Raw genomic sequence first — 17,176 nt, 5'->3', positions numbered from 1 at the left:
GTTTATATTCACGAGCACGATGCCGATGCGCGTCCCCGCTTGTCGTACATCGCATCTTCTGATCTGCCGTGCTGCAGGGCAGATTAGCCAATCTGGGATACAATGCACTGGCTGCACGATAGATCTTTAGTCAGATTGGACATTTTTAACTCCAAATCGTGATCACGACGGCAAGGGAGCTCCCGTGAAAGTTCATGAGGAAATTGGCCATAAAATCGTATCGTGAGGACATCGGTATGTGTGTGGGCACCTTAAAGATCTATCTTGCAGCCAATGCTTTGTATGCCAGATTGGCTAATCTGCCCTACAGCACGGCAGATCAGAAGATGCGATATACGACGAGCGGGGACGCGCATCGGCATCGTGCTCGTGAGCATAAACTCACAATTTGTACTTTTTTTTTTTTTACACGATTCGTTGAAATCTGCCTAATCGTGTAAAATGTTGCTATGTGTGTGGGCACCTTTAGAGTAGTACTGTGACTTCATCAGAGGCCAGGACTAGATTGTAAGATGGAAGAGGGGGTTAATATAGCAGGTCTGGTCTTGTTCTATTAAATTCTTGTTTCACCTACCTGTTGTTGTTAGCCTGCTTTTCCCCATACTCAAATGGTAATTTACATTTCCTTGGAGGTAATTTTGTAGATTATCCTCCTGGAGTAATGTTCTTTCTGACATCATTTTCATTTTGTTATTTGTTACTCCAATGTTCGCTGCTATTTGTACAGGCACATTCAGTTGTCAGCAGGTGAGGACTATAAGCAGAGGGGAGAAGCTTGTCTGTATTACCTGTTAAATATACAGCCCCTGATAGTGCCAGTGTTATTCCATGTACTATTAGCGAAAATAATTTCACAGTAAGCACATTTACATTATATTGCGCTGCTTTGTGTTTTGTATAAAAACCAAAGTGACCTGGTTGTTTGGATGTGAGAATTAGGCTTAGGCTATTTCCTTTATGCATCCTTTAACTACGCCTTTCTTCTTCAGGGATCCACACGGATAACATGGGGATAATGCAGTTGGCGTGAACTAGGCACCGAACAGTTAAGCTTTCAGCTCCCAGGAAGTCCCAGGTCCCCCTCCACATATACCGCCCCTAGCCACAGGCATTCAGTTGTTCGTCTGGTGCCGCAGGATACAGACGCACCTTTTTAACAGGGGGACTGCTCAGACAGTCCCAAGCTATAATTTTATGTTTCATTTTATGTCCTATTTAGCAGTGCTGAGCGTAATAAAATGCCTGCACTGTGACTCTGACTACCTCAGCCGGGCCGCAACACCATTAATGTCTCTGGTGATTTTGGCGGGTCTCGGCAGAGTGTGCTAGCGGTGACGCTGGGGCCCGGACTGCAACCGGACGCACGGTTCCTCGCTTACGGGGAATCCCGCGTGGCAGTCCTTGCTTCCGCCTCTGGAGACTCACTGGAAGCTGCTGCAGTGAGGGCCCGGGGCCGTTTGCTCCCTCACTAGACCACCAGGGCCTCATTGTCTGATGCCGGGGAAAGGCAGCAGACTCTTCTGCTGCCATGAGGCCAGCGTACCCAGCCAGTTGACACAGCTTAGGGAAGGTAGGCTCTCCCCTGGCAGTTCCGACCCAGACGCAGATCTACCAAAGGTTTTCCCACGTCTGGGTCGCTCCTCCTACCCTCCTCGTGCATATGAGATGCTCACAGACCACTGTCTGTGCTCTGCTGAAGCGGTTTGGTCACAGGAGGTTTTGGATCAGTCTCCCTGTATATCTCTCCCCTGGTTCAGGTATATAGTGCTCTATATCCTACCAAGATTTGAGTAGTTGATTCAGGGTCCATTGTAACTAAATTAAATATGCATTGTATTTGACTTTTTGCTAGCTGCTGTGTTGATACTGCTGTTTATTTCTGACTGTCAGTTATAACTATCTGTTTTTTCTCCTCATCCCTCTGTTACAGGTGGGTGGGTTTTTTTTCTCTTTGTACTTCACATTTACTAGTTATTTGTGAAGGCTGTCGCATTACATTGCATTGTTACATTTATAATTGATATGTCAAAAGGTAAAGGGACAAAGGAGGTTGAGGTCCCTGTGCTGGTTTCATGTAAATCCTGCTTGGCGTCTTATCCCCTCCGGACTTTATACAGGATGGTTTGTGTGCTGTCTGTTTATAAAGAACCATCTCACCAGTCCAGTCTACCAACCCCTGTACAGGAGCCATCTTTTGGTGTACTCCTTGTCTCAGGTGATGACGCAGCTAATGGATCGTTTTGGCTACTCCCAAGCTGCCTCCTTTTAATAGGATACCCACAGCTGTTTCAGCATGCTATGTTTCCCCCTCCTATACATCCTTCCTGGATGGATGTTTATGCCCACTCAAGTCAAAGTATGGCTCAGTTGGCTGTTACGAACAGACCGGTAGTCACTAAGGCGCCTAAGCGGTTATCTTTTTATCAGTCTGCTCCGCATGTAGATTTAGATGCATCATCAGAGAAATCCGATGATGTGCTGGGTTCTTCTCCAGGGTCTATCTCGGGAGAGGTGGACCATCCTTCTACAGTGAATTTCCCTTCTTTGGTTGAGGGCGGTCAAATCAATTCTAAATATACAGGATGGTGAACCGGCTCCTAGACAGGAGGCTCCAGTATTTAAACACCAGAAGATGGTAAAAACTGAACTTACGGAAAAGGCATGGAGAAACCCGGATAAAGAATAGCATCTCTGTATCCTTTCCCAGCTACTGTACTAAGTGGGAAATTCCTCCTACTGTGGATGCTCAGGTGACACATTTAGTCAGGAGTGCTACGTTGCCTATTCCGTCAGCATCTTCTCTTAAAGATTCTACAGATAGAAATATTTAAACATGTCTTTAAAGTAGTATTTTCATTGTTTGGAGCTGTTACTCGACCAGCTATGGCCGGGACATAAGTATCCAAGGCTGTTGAAGAATGGACAGGGGCATTGGAAGATACTCTACCAAATGCTACCAGAGAACAGCTGACATGTATCTCCCACATACGGCAATTGCCCTCCTATTTGGGCAAAGCTGCAATAGGTGCTGGGCTCCTAGCTTCTAAAGCATCTGTTGTGTCTCGTAGAGCCCTTTTGGTTAAGGTCTTGGAAAGCAGATATGAGGTCAAAGAAGGCTCTGGAATCCTTACGTTTTTATGGAAACATACTATTTGGAGCAGAATTAGATAAGATAGTGGCTACTTTGGCAGCTTCAAAATCTGCAGGTCTGCCATCAACAGTGACATTGAAGTCTAAGATGTCTTAATTTCTGTCCTTTCGTCCTCAGGGACGATGAAACGCACAGTCTTCCTCCAGGCCGTCTAATTCTCGCAGGACCATCAAAAAGCAAACTAAGAGACCCTGGCGGGCCATGCTTCCAGCTTTTAAGAATCCTCCTGGGGGTGGGGGGCTGACTTCTTCAATTTACGGACTACTGACATCAAGCAACAAAAGATGCCTGGGTCCGAGAAATGGTCTCTAAAGGGTATGCCCTCACTTTCCGGAGGCATCCCCCCCAGAATTGTTTTTGCACAACTCCCCCATCCGAGCCTATCAAGGCGTTGGCCCTACAGCCATTTACTCCCTGCTGCAGGCAGGGCTGATAATCCCGGTTCCTGTGGTTCAATAAGGAAAGGGTTATTTTTCTAATCTATTTTTGGTTCAGAAACCAAATGGGTCTCATCACCCTATTCTAATTCGGAAAATACTCAAGTTTATTCCATGTACCCAAATTCCGTATGGCGACTCTCCGATCAATTATTTTTGCAATGGAACCTGGGAATTTTTATGGTTTCCCTGGACATTCAGGATGCGTATCTGCATGTGCCTATTACGCCATCCCAAAAGGGAATACAAGTGCACAACTCCAAATTAACTGTTTATATATAAATAAATACATTTTTGCAATAAATAGAGGTTTTTGGCATAATCTTGGCCAAGGTTATGGGCCTACCCTCTACATCCGGGTAACCTCTGTAGGGTAGGTCCCTAACATACTAGGGTTCAAATCCACTAGTGATGTCAGTGGGAGTGATTTTGGCTCTGATAGAGCCAAAATCACTCCTGGCCTTGCGGTTGAGAAACTCAACCGCAGGCTTCTGCTCGCACTGGCAATGGTCGCGATGGTCAAGACCATCGCGACCATCATCCTGCACGCTAGTATAGGCTGTGGGTGTTGTGACCCACAGCTATACGAGCGTCCAGGAGGACACTCCATAATTATGGAGGTGGGCCCTGATTCAAAGCGAGCGCTCTGGTCAGAGCGTCCGACTCTGAATCAGGGCCTCAGTTTCCTTCTCTTCTATGACCGGCCATCCCCCGTCTGTCTTTGACGGCGTGGCTCTTGAGTCTTCCATCTTAAGAGCCAAAGGTTTCTCCAGCTCTGTGATTCAAACGATGCTTAGGGCGCGAAAACCTTTCTCTGCCCGCATCTTCTGGTCAATGGTGTTCCCACAGAAAGTATGACCCTAGGGTCTCCCGGGTACTTGCTTTTCCCCAGGCTGAGTTAGACTTCTGTCTCCGCCAGGCCACCCTGAGAGGACAGGTTTCTGCGTTGTCAGTTTGTTTCCATAAAAGGATTGCTTCTTTGCCGGATATTAGAAGTTTTTTTACAGGGTGTTCTCAGAGTTCAGCCACCCTTTGTCCCACCGGTGGCGCCATGGGTTTTGCCTTGTTTCTCAAGGGGTTGCAAGTACCCCATTTGAACCTCTGGACTCGGTATATTTGAAATGGTTGACAGCGAAGACACTTTTTTTTTCCTCCTCGCTATCTCTTCTGCACGCAGAGTCTTTGGCAGCGCTCTCGTCTCTTCCCGTTTTTTTTTATTTTTCACCAGCATAGAGCTGTTCTCTGTACAAGGGCGGGTTACCTTCCTAAGGTAGTGTTCCGTTTTCATGTGAATGAAGAGATTGTGGTTCCATCTTTTCAGTCTTCAGACCTTTCTGTAGGTGAAACCTCCCTGGATGTCGTTCGTGCTCTCCGTATCTATGTGGATCGTACAGACTCTTTTAGAAAATCAGACGCTCTTTTTGTTATATGGTTTTCACAAACAAGGATGGCCAGCTAACAAACAAACACTTGCTCGATGGTTATGTATGACTATTGCTTAGGCTTACTCACAGAATGATCTCCCTGTCCCAAACATGGCAACAGCACATTCTACCCGGTCTGTGGGACCATCGTGGGCGTTCCGTTGTGGTGCCTCTGCTGAACAATTGTGCAAGGCAGCCACGTGGTCTTCTGTCCACACTATTCTTAGGTTCTTCACCTTAGATACTTTTGCATCTCAGGATGCTTTCTTTGGGTGACTGTCTCCTTTCTGCTCAGGAGCTTCCCCACCCTTATGGGAACTGCTTTAGGACTTCCTCATGGATCCCTATGGACCCTGAAGAAGAAAATAAGAGTTATGGTAGACTTAGCTTTGTTAACCTTTTTTTTTTTTTTGAGGTCCACAGGGCACCCACCCTGATGCACCTGGCTGCATTGGGTAGTTTTTCTTTTGGTCACGGATTCCCTCTTTTTCTGTGAGTGTTTCTGGTGTACGATTGGTCTTCCTTCTCTTTTTTTTTCTTCTTCTGTGCTGGGCTTGTTTACAAAACTGAATGCCTGTAGCCAGGGGCTGGGTATATGTGGAGGAGGACCTGGGTGTTCTCGGTGGAACGCAAATACGTTTCTTGGATACAAAAAGTTAATCAAGCCACACAAGTAATATATGTTAAAGACCTTTATTACAAAGTAAAACAGAGAAAACTTACTTTTCAGATCTACTTAAAACATAGATGGCCTTTCTTCCCAGGAGCCTCTCCTCCAACACCTTGGAGCTGGGATCTCATACATCAAGCATAGACAAAAGGCTAACTGTATACTGATAGGTTACATCTTCTATATGGAAGAAACTTATGCATAAGCATTTATCAAGTACAAAGGTCATTTGGAAATATTAAGCAAAAGAAAGAGGAAAGAATATACAGTAGGCGGCACTGTTGCCTCAATTAAGACAGCTGGACATGTTAAAGACATGAGACTGTTTATGACGTGTACTTCGCTTAACTGAAGGTAAGACACTGTTGACTGAGGCTTACATATGTATGGCCACATATCTGGACACAATAAGACACTATTTGCTTAACTTAAACAGTGAACTTTGTCCTGTCCTTTGGTTCTTTCTGTCGAGAACACCTTGTGCAATGTATATGCATATACATTTCAACATAACTATCCCTTCTAATGTGTTGACTATTATCTGATGCCTTTTATACATTATAAAATCACACAACAATATGGCTTCCAAGAAGCATTCTCTATACTCCTACCACACTGGGGCATCCTGGGAGCTGAAAGCTTAACTGTTTGGTGTCTGGATCACTCCAACCACATTATCCCGATGGTATCCCTGTGGAACCTATGGACCTCGAAGAAAATGAGTTAACAAAGGTAAGTCTACCATAACTCTTTATTTTTATTTTTTTGTGCAGATATAATCCCTAATTGGCTTTTTTCCTTTAGAAAACTATTTTATGATGGTACAGTACTTTGGAGGGTTCATATTATAGAGAGAACCAAACAGAGGCAAGGTGATCGACACATTAATACAGCTAATGGTGTGGTTCTCATGGGCAGGTTCCTGCCCATGAGAACCACACCATTAGCACCAAAGTATGGTCCCTGGTAAGAGTTATTTAGCAAAATTTGATTTTTAAAGCTGATAACCCATATAATGCGTTATGCCTACTTAAGCTGAGATAGTTTTGGGTAGCTTGTTGTGTATGATGTTTTACTGAATAATATCTAGAACATGTTTCAACATTTTGTCAAATATTGCACCACATTTAGTAATGAAGCATTTACACAGGTGATCTTCTCAGCAATAATGATGAAGAGCATCCAGAGGAAAAGGACCTGCAGGATCATGAGACCAGTAATGATTTTCCTATGGACACTTTAATCTCTCCAAATGAACCAAACACGCCTGTGCCAGAGGAGCGCCTTTCTCCAAAACAGGGACAGGTTTACCTTTCCCCTCCTCACCCAGCTGAAGACCATCCCTGTGGTAAGAGACCATATTAGTAGAATCATTTGTTTGTTCAGAGCGGATAACTAAAGAGGTCATGTGGTAAGTACAATACAGATGGAGAAGGGAGGGACGTGCAGAAATGCTAAAATAGGTACTGTGACAGAAAAGCATGTGATGGAGAGCTGGACCGGTGCAAGATTTCTTGGCACCCTAGGCATAGCTTCAGCCTAGCGTCCATCCGTCCCCCCCCTTCCCTCAGATAGCTACACAAGCCCTTACACAGTGCCCCCAGTAGTGGTCCCTATGTAGTGCCTTTTATACAGTGTTCCCAGTAGTGGTCCCCCTATGCAGTGCCCCTTACACACAGACAACAACAATTACCACAAAACTTACATGAATCCCCACTCCTCTGTACGGTCCGCACTACACTGACTGGGACCACGGACATATGTTTATTCTGGACCCAGCTGCCTAATGGTAGCGCTGGCCCTGATGGAGGAAGAGAAGAGGTAGGAAATAAAGGGAGGAAAATGGCATATTGGAGAGAAAGAAGGAAACTGTTGGCATGAGGCAGAGAGCAGGAACTAGACGACTGAGTAATAGGTAGGAGGAGTTAATGGGGAAGTAGGAAACTGGTAGGAGGAGGAGGGATAAAGATGAACATCAAAAGAGAATCAGCTGAGAGGGGGAGGGGTGAAGGGTAGGAAACGTAATGGGTGAGGTGGCGAAGAGCAGCGGTATTATAGATCTAAATCCCACAGACTGGATCTCTTAAGAGGAACAATCCTGTAAACAGACTCTCCTATTGCTGACACTCCTAGCACTTGATAATATATACAGGTTGAGTCTCCCATATCCAAAATGCTTAGGACCAGGGGTATTTTGGATATCATAATATTCCGTATTTTGGAATATTTGCATAAAATAATGAAATATCTTGGGAATGGGACCCAAATCTAAACAAAGAATACATTTGTGTTATATATACCTTATACACATAGCCTGAAGGTCATTTTATACTATATTTTTAATAATTTTGTGTATCACAAAAAGTTTGCGTACATATATGAAATTCATTTGTTTCATATATACAGCCAGGTGCATAAATATTGGGACATTGACAGAATTTTCATATTTTTACCTCTATTCACCACCACAATGGCTTTGAAATGAAACAAACAAGATGTGCTTTAACTGCAGACTTTCAGATTTAATTTGAGGGTAAATTACATCCAAATCTGGTGAACGGTGTAGGAATTACAACTGTTTCTATATGTGCCTCCCACTTTTTAAGGGGGCCAAAGCTAATGGGACTATCAACTCAAAAGCTGTTTCATGGACAGGTGTGGGCTATTCCCTCGTTATTTCATTATCAATTAAGCAGGTAAAAGGTCTGGAGTTGATTCTAGGTGTGACATTTGCATTTGGAATCAGTTGCTGTCAACTCAATATGAGATCCAAAGAGCTGTCACTATCGGTGAAGCAAGCCATCATTTAGGCTGAAAAATCAAAACAAACCCATCAGAGAGATAGCAAAAACATTAGGTGTGGCCAAATCAACTGTTCGGTGCATTCTTTCTTTTTAAGAATGTTCCAGAGATATCAGCAACACCAAAAGACCCGGAAGGCCATGGAAAACAACTGTGGTGGATGACAGAAGAATTATTTTACTGGTGAAGAAAACCCCCTTCACAACAGTTGGCCAAATCAAGAACACTCTCCAGGAGGTAGGTGTATATGTGTCAAAGTCAACAATCAAGAGAAGACTTCACAAGAGTGAATATAGAGGGTTCACCGCAAGATGTAAACCATTAGTGAGCCACAAAACAGGAAGACCAGATTAGAGTTTGCCAAACAACATCTAAAAAAGCCATTACAGTTCTGGAACAACATCCTATGGACAGATGAGACAAAGGTCAACTTGTACCAGAGTGATGGGAAGAGAAGAGTATGGAGAAGGAAAGGAACTGCTCATGATCCAAAACATACCACCTCATCAGTGAAGCATGGTGGTGGTAATGTCATGGTGTGGGCATGTATGGCTGCCAATGGAACTGGTTCTCTTGTATTTATTGATGATGTGACTGCTGACAAAAGCAGCAGAATGAATTCTGAAGTGTTTTGGGCAATATTATATGCTCATATTCAGTCAGATGCTTCAGAACTCATTGGACGGCATTTCACAGTGCAGATGGACAATGACCCGAAGCATACTGCAAAAGCAACCAAAGCGTTTTTTTAAGGCTAAAAAGTGGAATGTTATGCAATGACCAAGTCAGTCCCCTGACCTGAATCCGATTGAGCATGCATTTCACTTGATGAAGACAAAACTGAAGGGAAAATGCCCCAAGAACAAGCAGGAACTGAAGACATTTGCAGTAGAGGCCTGGCAGAGCATCACCAGGGATGAAACCCAGCGTCTGGTGATGTCTATGCGTTCCAGACTTCAGGCTGTAATTGCCTGCAAAGGATTTGCAACAAAGTATTAAAAAGTGAAAGTTAGATTTAGGATTGTTTAGTTTGTCCCATTACTTTTGGCCCCTTAAAAAGTGGGAGGCACATATAGAAACCATTTTAATTCCTACACCGTTCACCTGATTTGGATGTAATTACCCTCAAATTAAAGTCTGCAGTTAAAGCACATATTGTTTTTCACTTCAAAGCCATTGTGGTGGTGAATAGAGGCCAAAATATGAAATTCTGTCAATGTCCCAATATTTATGCACCTGACTGTACCTTATACACACAGCCTGAAGGTTATTTTATACTATATTTTTAATAATTTGTGCTTTCAACAAAGTTTGTGTACATTGAACCATCAGAAATCAAAGGTTTCACTTTCTCAGTAATGCTAAAAATGTTCCTTATTTCGGAATATTTGGATATGGGAGATTCAACCTGTGTCATAATAATGATAGCCTTGATAATTCAGTTTAATTAACGAGTTACATTTTTTGTATTGAAAAGTAAAATTTTCATGGTTTAATTATTCTAATACTGTACCAAGGGGCTAATTCAGCATTGCACGCAATCAGGAATCTGTGCATGCGCAGGACTTGTTCTACAAATGTGCACAACGGGTCCTGCATGATCGCACGCAGCCCCTTCTATGCCTCTGTCTGATTAATAGGCAGAAGTATTTAAGGGGTTGTGCCGGGGCGACCAGCGTTCCCGGAAACTGTGATATGTTCGCCGCACTTTCCGGGAGTGGTAAGGCCAGGGGCGGCGTTCACGGACGCAGTTTAATGGCCTCGCAAGCCGGCCAGCCTGAGTAAGCTTGCAAACTTGCAAATATGTTCTTAAGTAAATGTGTGCATGATACCCCTACCCGCCAACATGACCCGCTACACCTGGTACAAATTGCTCTGCTGCTGGACTTCCCACCTAATTAATGATTGCAGACACCTGTGTTGAACTAGTTAATTGATGAGACAGGTGTTTCACCACAGGTGTCAGGTGTCTGCAATTATAGGAACAGAGCAATATGTACCAGGTTGAACGGGTCATGTTGGAGGGTCAGGATATCTAATGGTGCGTACACACGGTATAACTTATATTAACGATATCGTTCATATCATTATCGTTTACTTTTTCACAGTCACCAACCTGACGACAACCAACGATGCGCGTTCTAGCATGGACGATAAAGAGATCTTTCATCGTCCATGCATACCGGCCACCTTGCTGGATATCGTCAACTTTGCCTGTTCACAGAAATGTGGCAGGATGACTTCACTGATAGCTTTCAAGTCGTTGGTGGTACAGATCGTACCATGTATATGTGCCCCAATTTCTCTTGCAGCTGCTCCTTATCGTGCATACACACTGTCAGACTTGCTAGATGAACGATTTTACCAACGATCTCATGAGCGATTTCAGACAGTATTTAAATGAATGAAATCGTCCAAATCTGACTGCAAACTCAATTTCAGATATAGTTATCTGACATGCGGGCACACGCATCGTTCGTCTATGCATGACAAACATGTCAACAATATGAACGATATAACGATTTTTACAATAGGTATCGTTCATATCTTCCAGAAAATTTGACAGTGTACCCTCCATTACACAATTTTTTTATTTTAATTACAGAGGATCCAGAGGACTTGGAGACAGAAATACTGGAAGACGCCAAAGGAAGTGGAAGCAATGAGTGTCCTGTCAAATCTACAACTGTTTGGAATGAGCAAACCAAGGAAGAAAGGTGCAGTATTAGCACAGCCCATCAATCTGCTCTGTCACATCCCAATTGGCAGTTAGTTTCTTGTATAAAGGCTAAACAATTTGCTGATAATGAGCTCTAAACAAAATCGATAATTGCCTCAAAAAATTAAAACTCTCATAAAATGTTTATTCCTTTTAATTTTGACATCTGGGTTATACATATTGAATAACCCATGCTCTGAACCTATTTTGTCACTTTCCAGGCTGGTACCATTCCAACATCAGTATACTTAAACCCTAATGCAAATTGTACCTCATATTTTCCAGAAGACTTTGTTGTGAGACAGTATAGACATCCTAAAGATATTACCTGAAAATCCAAAGACAATGTACCCAAAATCCACCCTCAAAGTGTGTGTGTGTGTGTGTGTGTGTGTGTGTGTGTGTGTTTTTATTGACATTGCAAGAAAGTAATCTACAAGCAAATGGTATGGTTTTGTTTTCTTACTAACCACCTTTGTGGTTCTTCTGTTGGCATTAATCCCCCTTTCCGAACCAAATAAAAGCCAGTTTGCTCACACAGGATTTTATAATCAAATCTGCACTTTAAACTTTTTCTGCAATTTGAAATGGCCTGCCTAAAATGTGTAGGAAATATCGCAGTCACAAGGTATGTAACTTTAAAAAGTAGACAGCCTTATACAGTGAGGAAAGCCTCTGAATTTATTGAAGCCATCACAAATTAAATAGCTCCACCTGTGTCAGTTAAAGCCATCACAAATTAAATAGCTCCACCTTTTAAAATGTGTCAGTTAAAGCTGGGCATACATGCTACAATTATCAGGGCGATCCGCCCGATATCTGTAGATCACCCCGATTAATTGTAGCGTGTGTGTGTGGGTGACCGTGGGTTAAAAATTTCTCGGTCGGTCATGCCGGATCGACCTGAATGCTGGTCCGATGCGATATTTGTGAGTTTAAATGTCGGCCGCCTCGGGCAGTGTATCCCAGCCGCGGCCGGCAGACAGACAGACAGACAGACATTTCCTGTGTTCCCATGGAAGGAACAGGGAAATGTCTCCTCCCCCGGCGCAGATGTCTGGGCTAATACACTGTGAAATATCTCGCATTGTATGCCGCCGACATCTGCGTGCTGACAGGCATTTTATCTGGCCGTGTGTGCCCAGCAAAAGTAGTGAATACACCTTTGTACCAAATCTATAAAACATTCACTGAGAGGGGTCCCTGAGGACTGAAGTTTGTATCACTGGAGTTGTCAGATTTATCTTTTCATGAACTTAAGTGGAAGAGAAAATAATTCTGTTCTAATGCCATCAGTCATGTGGTTTTACAAGAATTGTGCAACTGTGTATGTGGCATTTCTGTATTGGGCCATGGTCTCTGGTCCATATGTTTTTATTTAAGGAAGTTTATGCAAGTTTTTATAATTCAGACCTCCATGTAGCAGCCACATGGCCATTTCTTGCAGGTTTGTTGTATCTGCTGTAATTGTGTATCATCTGTACCTTACAGTGGGGAGGATGAACATGCTGTGAGTGAATCTGCTAGTGAAGAAGTTAAGCACGATACAGAATGTTCTGAGAGTGAAGATGCAATAGGTTGGTAGTTAATTTATTTTTAATCACACATACTGGAATTTCTTTTTAGTATATTTACTAGTCACCGCCATGTTACGCCATGTCTTTTCAGAAACTGTTATAGGAGACTCAACAGCAAACAAAGTGCTATTCAATAAAGTTCCACTACCTAATGTGTTCACTCCCAATATCTCTGCCCAGTCTTCACTTGATGATTTCATGCCACCTCGTTCTCGTTCTGCTTCTCCTACCAAAACCAAAGGCAAGACGGCACTGTTGATTGGACTCTCAACTGGTCTGTTTGATGCAAATAATCCAAAGGTAAATAGTTAATATCCACACAGCTGACTAAAAGCCCATGTACTGTAATATTATTGTATTCTTCTTCTTTTAAATACACAGCATAATATGAAGTATTACCATTTTTTGCTCTTGACAGGTTACGCTTGTCCCTTTTTATGCTTGTATCAGTTTATATGTAGCGAGTACAAGGTGTGGAATGCTCCTGCATCTTTGGTAGTAGTCATGACATCTGATTGGATCTTATTGCGTATGATCATTAAACATATGATGTTCACTATTTTGTCATATGTACTACAGTATGTCCAGTATTGTCTTTTTTCTTCTGTTTGTTAATATCTCCTACAGCAAACTGATGCTCTCAGATTTTCCCTTAATCTTCTCTTCCATTCTTCCTTTTCCTCTTTTATTCTTTCTCTTCCACACTATCGTTCTTTCTCTTCCCCACTATTGTTCATTCTTCTATTCCACTCTATCGTTCTTCTTTTTCCTTCTCCTTCTGTGCTGTCTCTCTCTTTTTATATTACTATTCTGTTGTTCCTTCCCTAAACTGGCTGCAAACTGCTGCTTATGCACAAAGTGACTACCACCATCATGACCTGCGTATGCTGAGTAATGTCTGAATATGTGTTAAGCTATTTACTGCAATCTTTGTCTGACTGCACTAACTAGGCCTTATGGGACCTGATTGACAGCATGAGGGTTACCATAAGTAATCCCTAGATATCTATGCTTTGCTATTTATATCAAATTAAATATAATGTCTTGTCACAAAATTTTATATTATGACTGACTATTTAATATGCTGCTAAATATTCTGTGATACATTTTATGCTTTATCAAGGACAGAATCTGCATTGTCAGAACAATTTTTATTTGATGGGCCTGATTCAGATTTGCGCAATATTTCGAATGCGGTTGGATCACCCGATTTGTTTTAGGAAGCTGTGCATGCATGGTGGCTTGCATGGAACATTGCGAGAACAAATGGCTTTGTCCAAGTTCACAAGTATTTGACATTTAGATGCAGTTGAGGTCTTCTGCATATATATGAGCGCTATAAAGCTCTACACGGCTCAGTCTAAATACAAAGAAATATTAAGCGAAAATATAATGCATTTAAAACCTGCGTTAAATGGGCACAGTATTGTTACCATACCAAATAGCCAAGCCCTCCATCTCTGTTTAGCTAACTAGCTCACATCCATTCAGTTTTCACTTCAAAATCTCTTTTCCATTATAGGAATCTCTTTTGTATCGTCTAGCATTACATCTCCTGCAGCTTTCTTTGGGATCTTACCCCCAGCCTCCATGCCACCCCCAGACACAAACAAGAGGGCCAGCTTTATGAGTTCATACATTCTATCATCTATCCACCCTCATATTGATGTCATTTATCACCCTCTGGGCCCAATTTCCATTGCCCCTGACAACTTTGTTGGCTGGCTTATTATTTTTGATGTATCTACTCTAAGGTCTTTGTTAGATGATTTCAAATCCCCACTGTCTCTGCCACAACTAAACATATTTAATTCATATCCTCCTCAGGCCTCTTCTAGTGGACTTTTATATCTGACCCGGTGTGATGTGCCATTCCCCTCTTCACCGCCATTGCTAGTATCTCGAACTTGACCTTCCCGTTCTCTGACCACAACATCCTTTCTTTGCTCTTCAACTTACCTCATAACCCACTACTCCATACACAGAGACGGTGACAACTTAATGTTCTTACCTAATCCAATGTCTATCACCACCAACACAACCCATTGCTTAATCTGTGTTCATAATCTCTCCCTAAAACTTGCCCCCTTAATTCTATTCCCTCCAAACTTTCAGCTCTTTTCCCTACATTACATGCCACCTCTAGTACACCTCTGTATCTGTCTTTCTATTGATGCATTCTCTCCTTTAAACATCCTGTTATGATCTGCTCCTAAAATGACAGCCTTGTATAAAGTGCAGATGGACCACACAGATATTGATTTTTGGTCCTGTATGCATGAGCACAGTGGCACATTCTGATGAACCACGGTGACAGCTGTTTATTTCAGCCCTCATTCTACTGCATTTGTACTCTATGCATTTGCTTGGAGCATATCCGCCTACAACCCACTTCCTATCTGTACTTTGGCTATTCCTGATAACCATCCTGGGTTTTGCAATGAATATTCCTGATTTTCTGACACCACAGATGCTCCTGACTCTGCTAGACTGGTCTGTGTTCTACATTTTTTTTCCTGAGGTCAAGGTTTTCATAGGTGACCTTTTATATTTAGTGGATGGTGAATTCAAAATTATAACTAATTTAGTTCAATCAGGTCAGGTTTTTTTTTGCTTTCTCAAGTTTTAAAATAGTTTTATACTTCATAAATAAATATTGTGACATTGCCGCAGTTTTCAGGAAAGTAGTCTAAAGCTGCCCATCCACTAGGCGATTAAATGGAGCGTTTGAACGATAACGACATCGTTATCATTCAATCCTTCATTAATCGTTTGGAAATCGTTCACTAAAATGTCTAAAAAGACCAGCGATGTTCGCTCCCACTGGTCGTTTTAGACCTCTATCATCAGGCAAACATGCTGGACAACCTGACGATAACGTCAGGTTCAGTATGTTTGCAGATGATTGATGAGCCTGCACTGAACGACTGCTCATTCAGTGTAGGCACATCACAGGCAAAAGACTGCACGATTACGACATTGTAATCGTGCAGTCGTTTGTCAGTCTATCATCTAGTGGATGGTCAGCATAAATGCAAGCTTAGGAAATGCATCTATGTAGACATAACGTGTGGCAGGAAATTATACTTTGGAAATTTATAATGTTTATTGTTTCAAAGCTGACTTACATTCGTATCAAATGTACAGTATATTTATGAAATGGTACGCAAATAGTTATTGTGGAAGAAAATACCTTTTGTGTGTGTTTTGCACCTGGAACATCTCTCTTTAGACACCAGCTATAGTCTGCAAGTATATTCACATCCCAGCGGCCCTGGTACCTCTCTTCCATCACTCGAATGTCTTGATGAAAGGGCTTTCCTTGCTCCTCACTGACATTGCCGCAGTTTTCAGGAAAGTAGTCTAAATGCGAGCTGAGGAAATGCATCTATGTAAACATACGTGTGCCAGGAGCCTGAAATCTCTGCCATCACCAATTTTAACTCTAAAGTAGGCGTGATACATTTTTCTCACAAAATTAGTGATTTTTGACTGCCGACCTGACATGGTGACTAGACCACTGATGTAGCAAATTCTTGCACTTTCTATTCATTTTATAAAACAATTCACTTAGAGAGCTCAAACCAGACTATCTGGAGCAGCGAGCAGCGATATACCAGCACACCTTATTCCCCCCCCCACTCTCCATGTACAGAGTCACCGGTTATCACCGTAGCAACTTGCTAATCTCCAGGAGCAAGGAGAGCATTGTCAGGATGTGAATATGCTATTGGACTATTGCTGGTGCCTCAAGAGAGATGTTCCAAGTGCAAAACACACGTCTTTAAATACTGCAACTGTATTTGTGTACCACTAATATATATACACACACAGCTTTATATAAATGTGTGTATATGTATATATATATATATATATATATATGTGTGTATGTGTGTGTGTATGTATTGTACAATTATTGCAAATGTAAGTCTGCTTTGAAACAATAAAACTTATCATTTCCAAACAATATATAATTTATTTACGAAATATTTACTTTATTAAAGTTGAGAGAGCAAAAAAACCTGACCTGATTGAGCAAAATGAGGTTCTATTTTTGAATTCACCATGCACTAATTACAACATCACGTAAAATTAAAATAAAACTAAAGATGACACAGACCAGTGTTATCTTGACCACTATTGTGACCCTGCACTTCGATCTTTACACCTGTCCTTGCAACTGGAATCTCTTACCTCCTATTGAACTCAGGAGGATGTTCTGCATCTCCAGACCTGTATATTTAGACCTGACATGCGCACTCATCTCACCATTCCCACTTTCCCTCCAAACTAAGAGACTTGTGTACAATCCCCCATCTTAGTTTCTGTGATCTCACTCCCTTCTCAAATTTCTGATTCTACTCCCAACATTCCATGGAGACTGCCTTTACCAAAC

General features: G+C 42.2%; 1 protein-coding gene across 4 annotated transcripts in view; it reads left to right on the top strand.

Moving 5' to 3' along the window:
- Positions 1-17,176, top strand: part of NEK1 (NIMA related kinase 1) — a 154,360-nt gene that overhangs the window by 96,398 nt on the left and 40,786 nt on the right. For all 4 annotated transcript variants that reach the window (XM_088448453.1, XM_088448454.1, XM_088448452.1 and 1 more), the window contains 4 exons: positions 6,833-7,030; positions 11,090-11,201; positions 12,695-12,780; positions 12,872-13,080. In XM_088448453.1, the coding sequence (XP_088304579.1) occupies positions 6,833-7,030; positions 11,090-11,201; positions 12,695-12,780; positions 12,872-13,080 (605 nt within the window). The remainder of the gene's footprint in view (positions 1-6,832; positions 7,031-11,089; positions 11,202-12,694; positions 12,781-12,871; positions 13,081-17,176) is intronic.

This window comes from Taudactylus pleione, unplaced genomic scaffold (assembly GCF_031769625.1).
Source record: "Taudactylus pleione unplaced genomic scaffold, aTauple2 ptg000021l, whole genome shotgun sequence".
Taxonomy (NCBI): domain Eukaryota; kingdom Metazoa; phylum Chordata; class Amphibia; order Anura; family Myobatrachidae; genus Taudactylus; species Taudactylus pleione.
The sequence above is the reverse complement of the archived record's forward strand: the minus strand, read 5'-3'. Positions and strand labels throughout refer to the sequence as shown.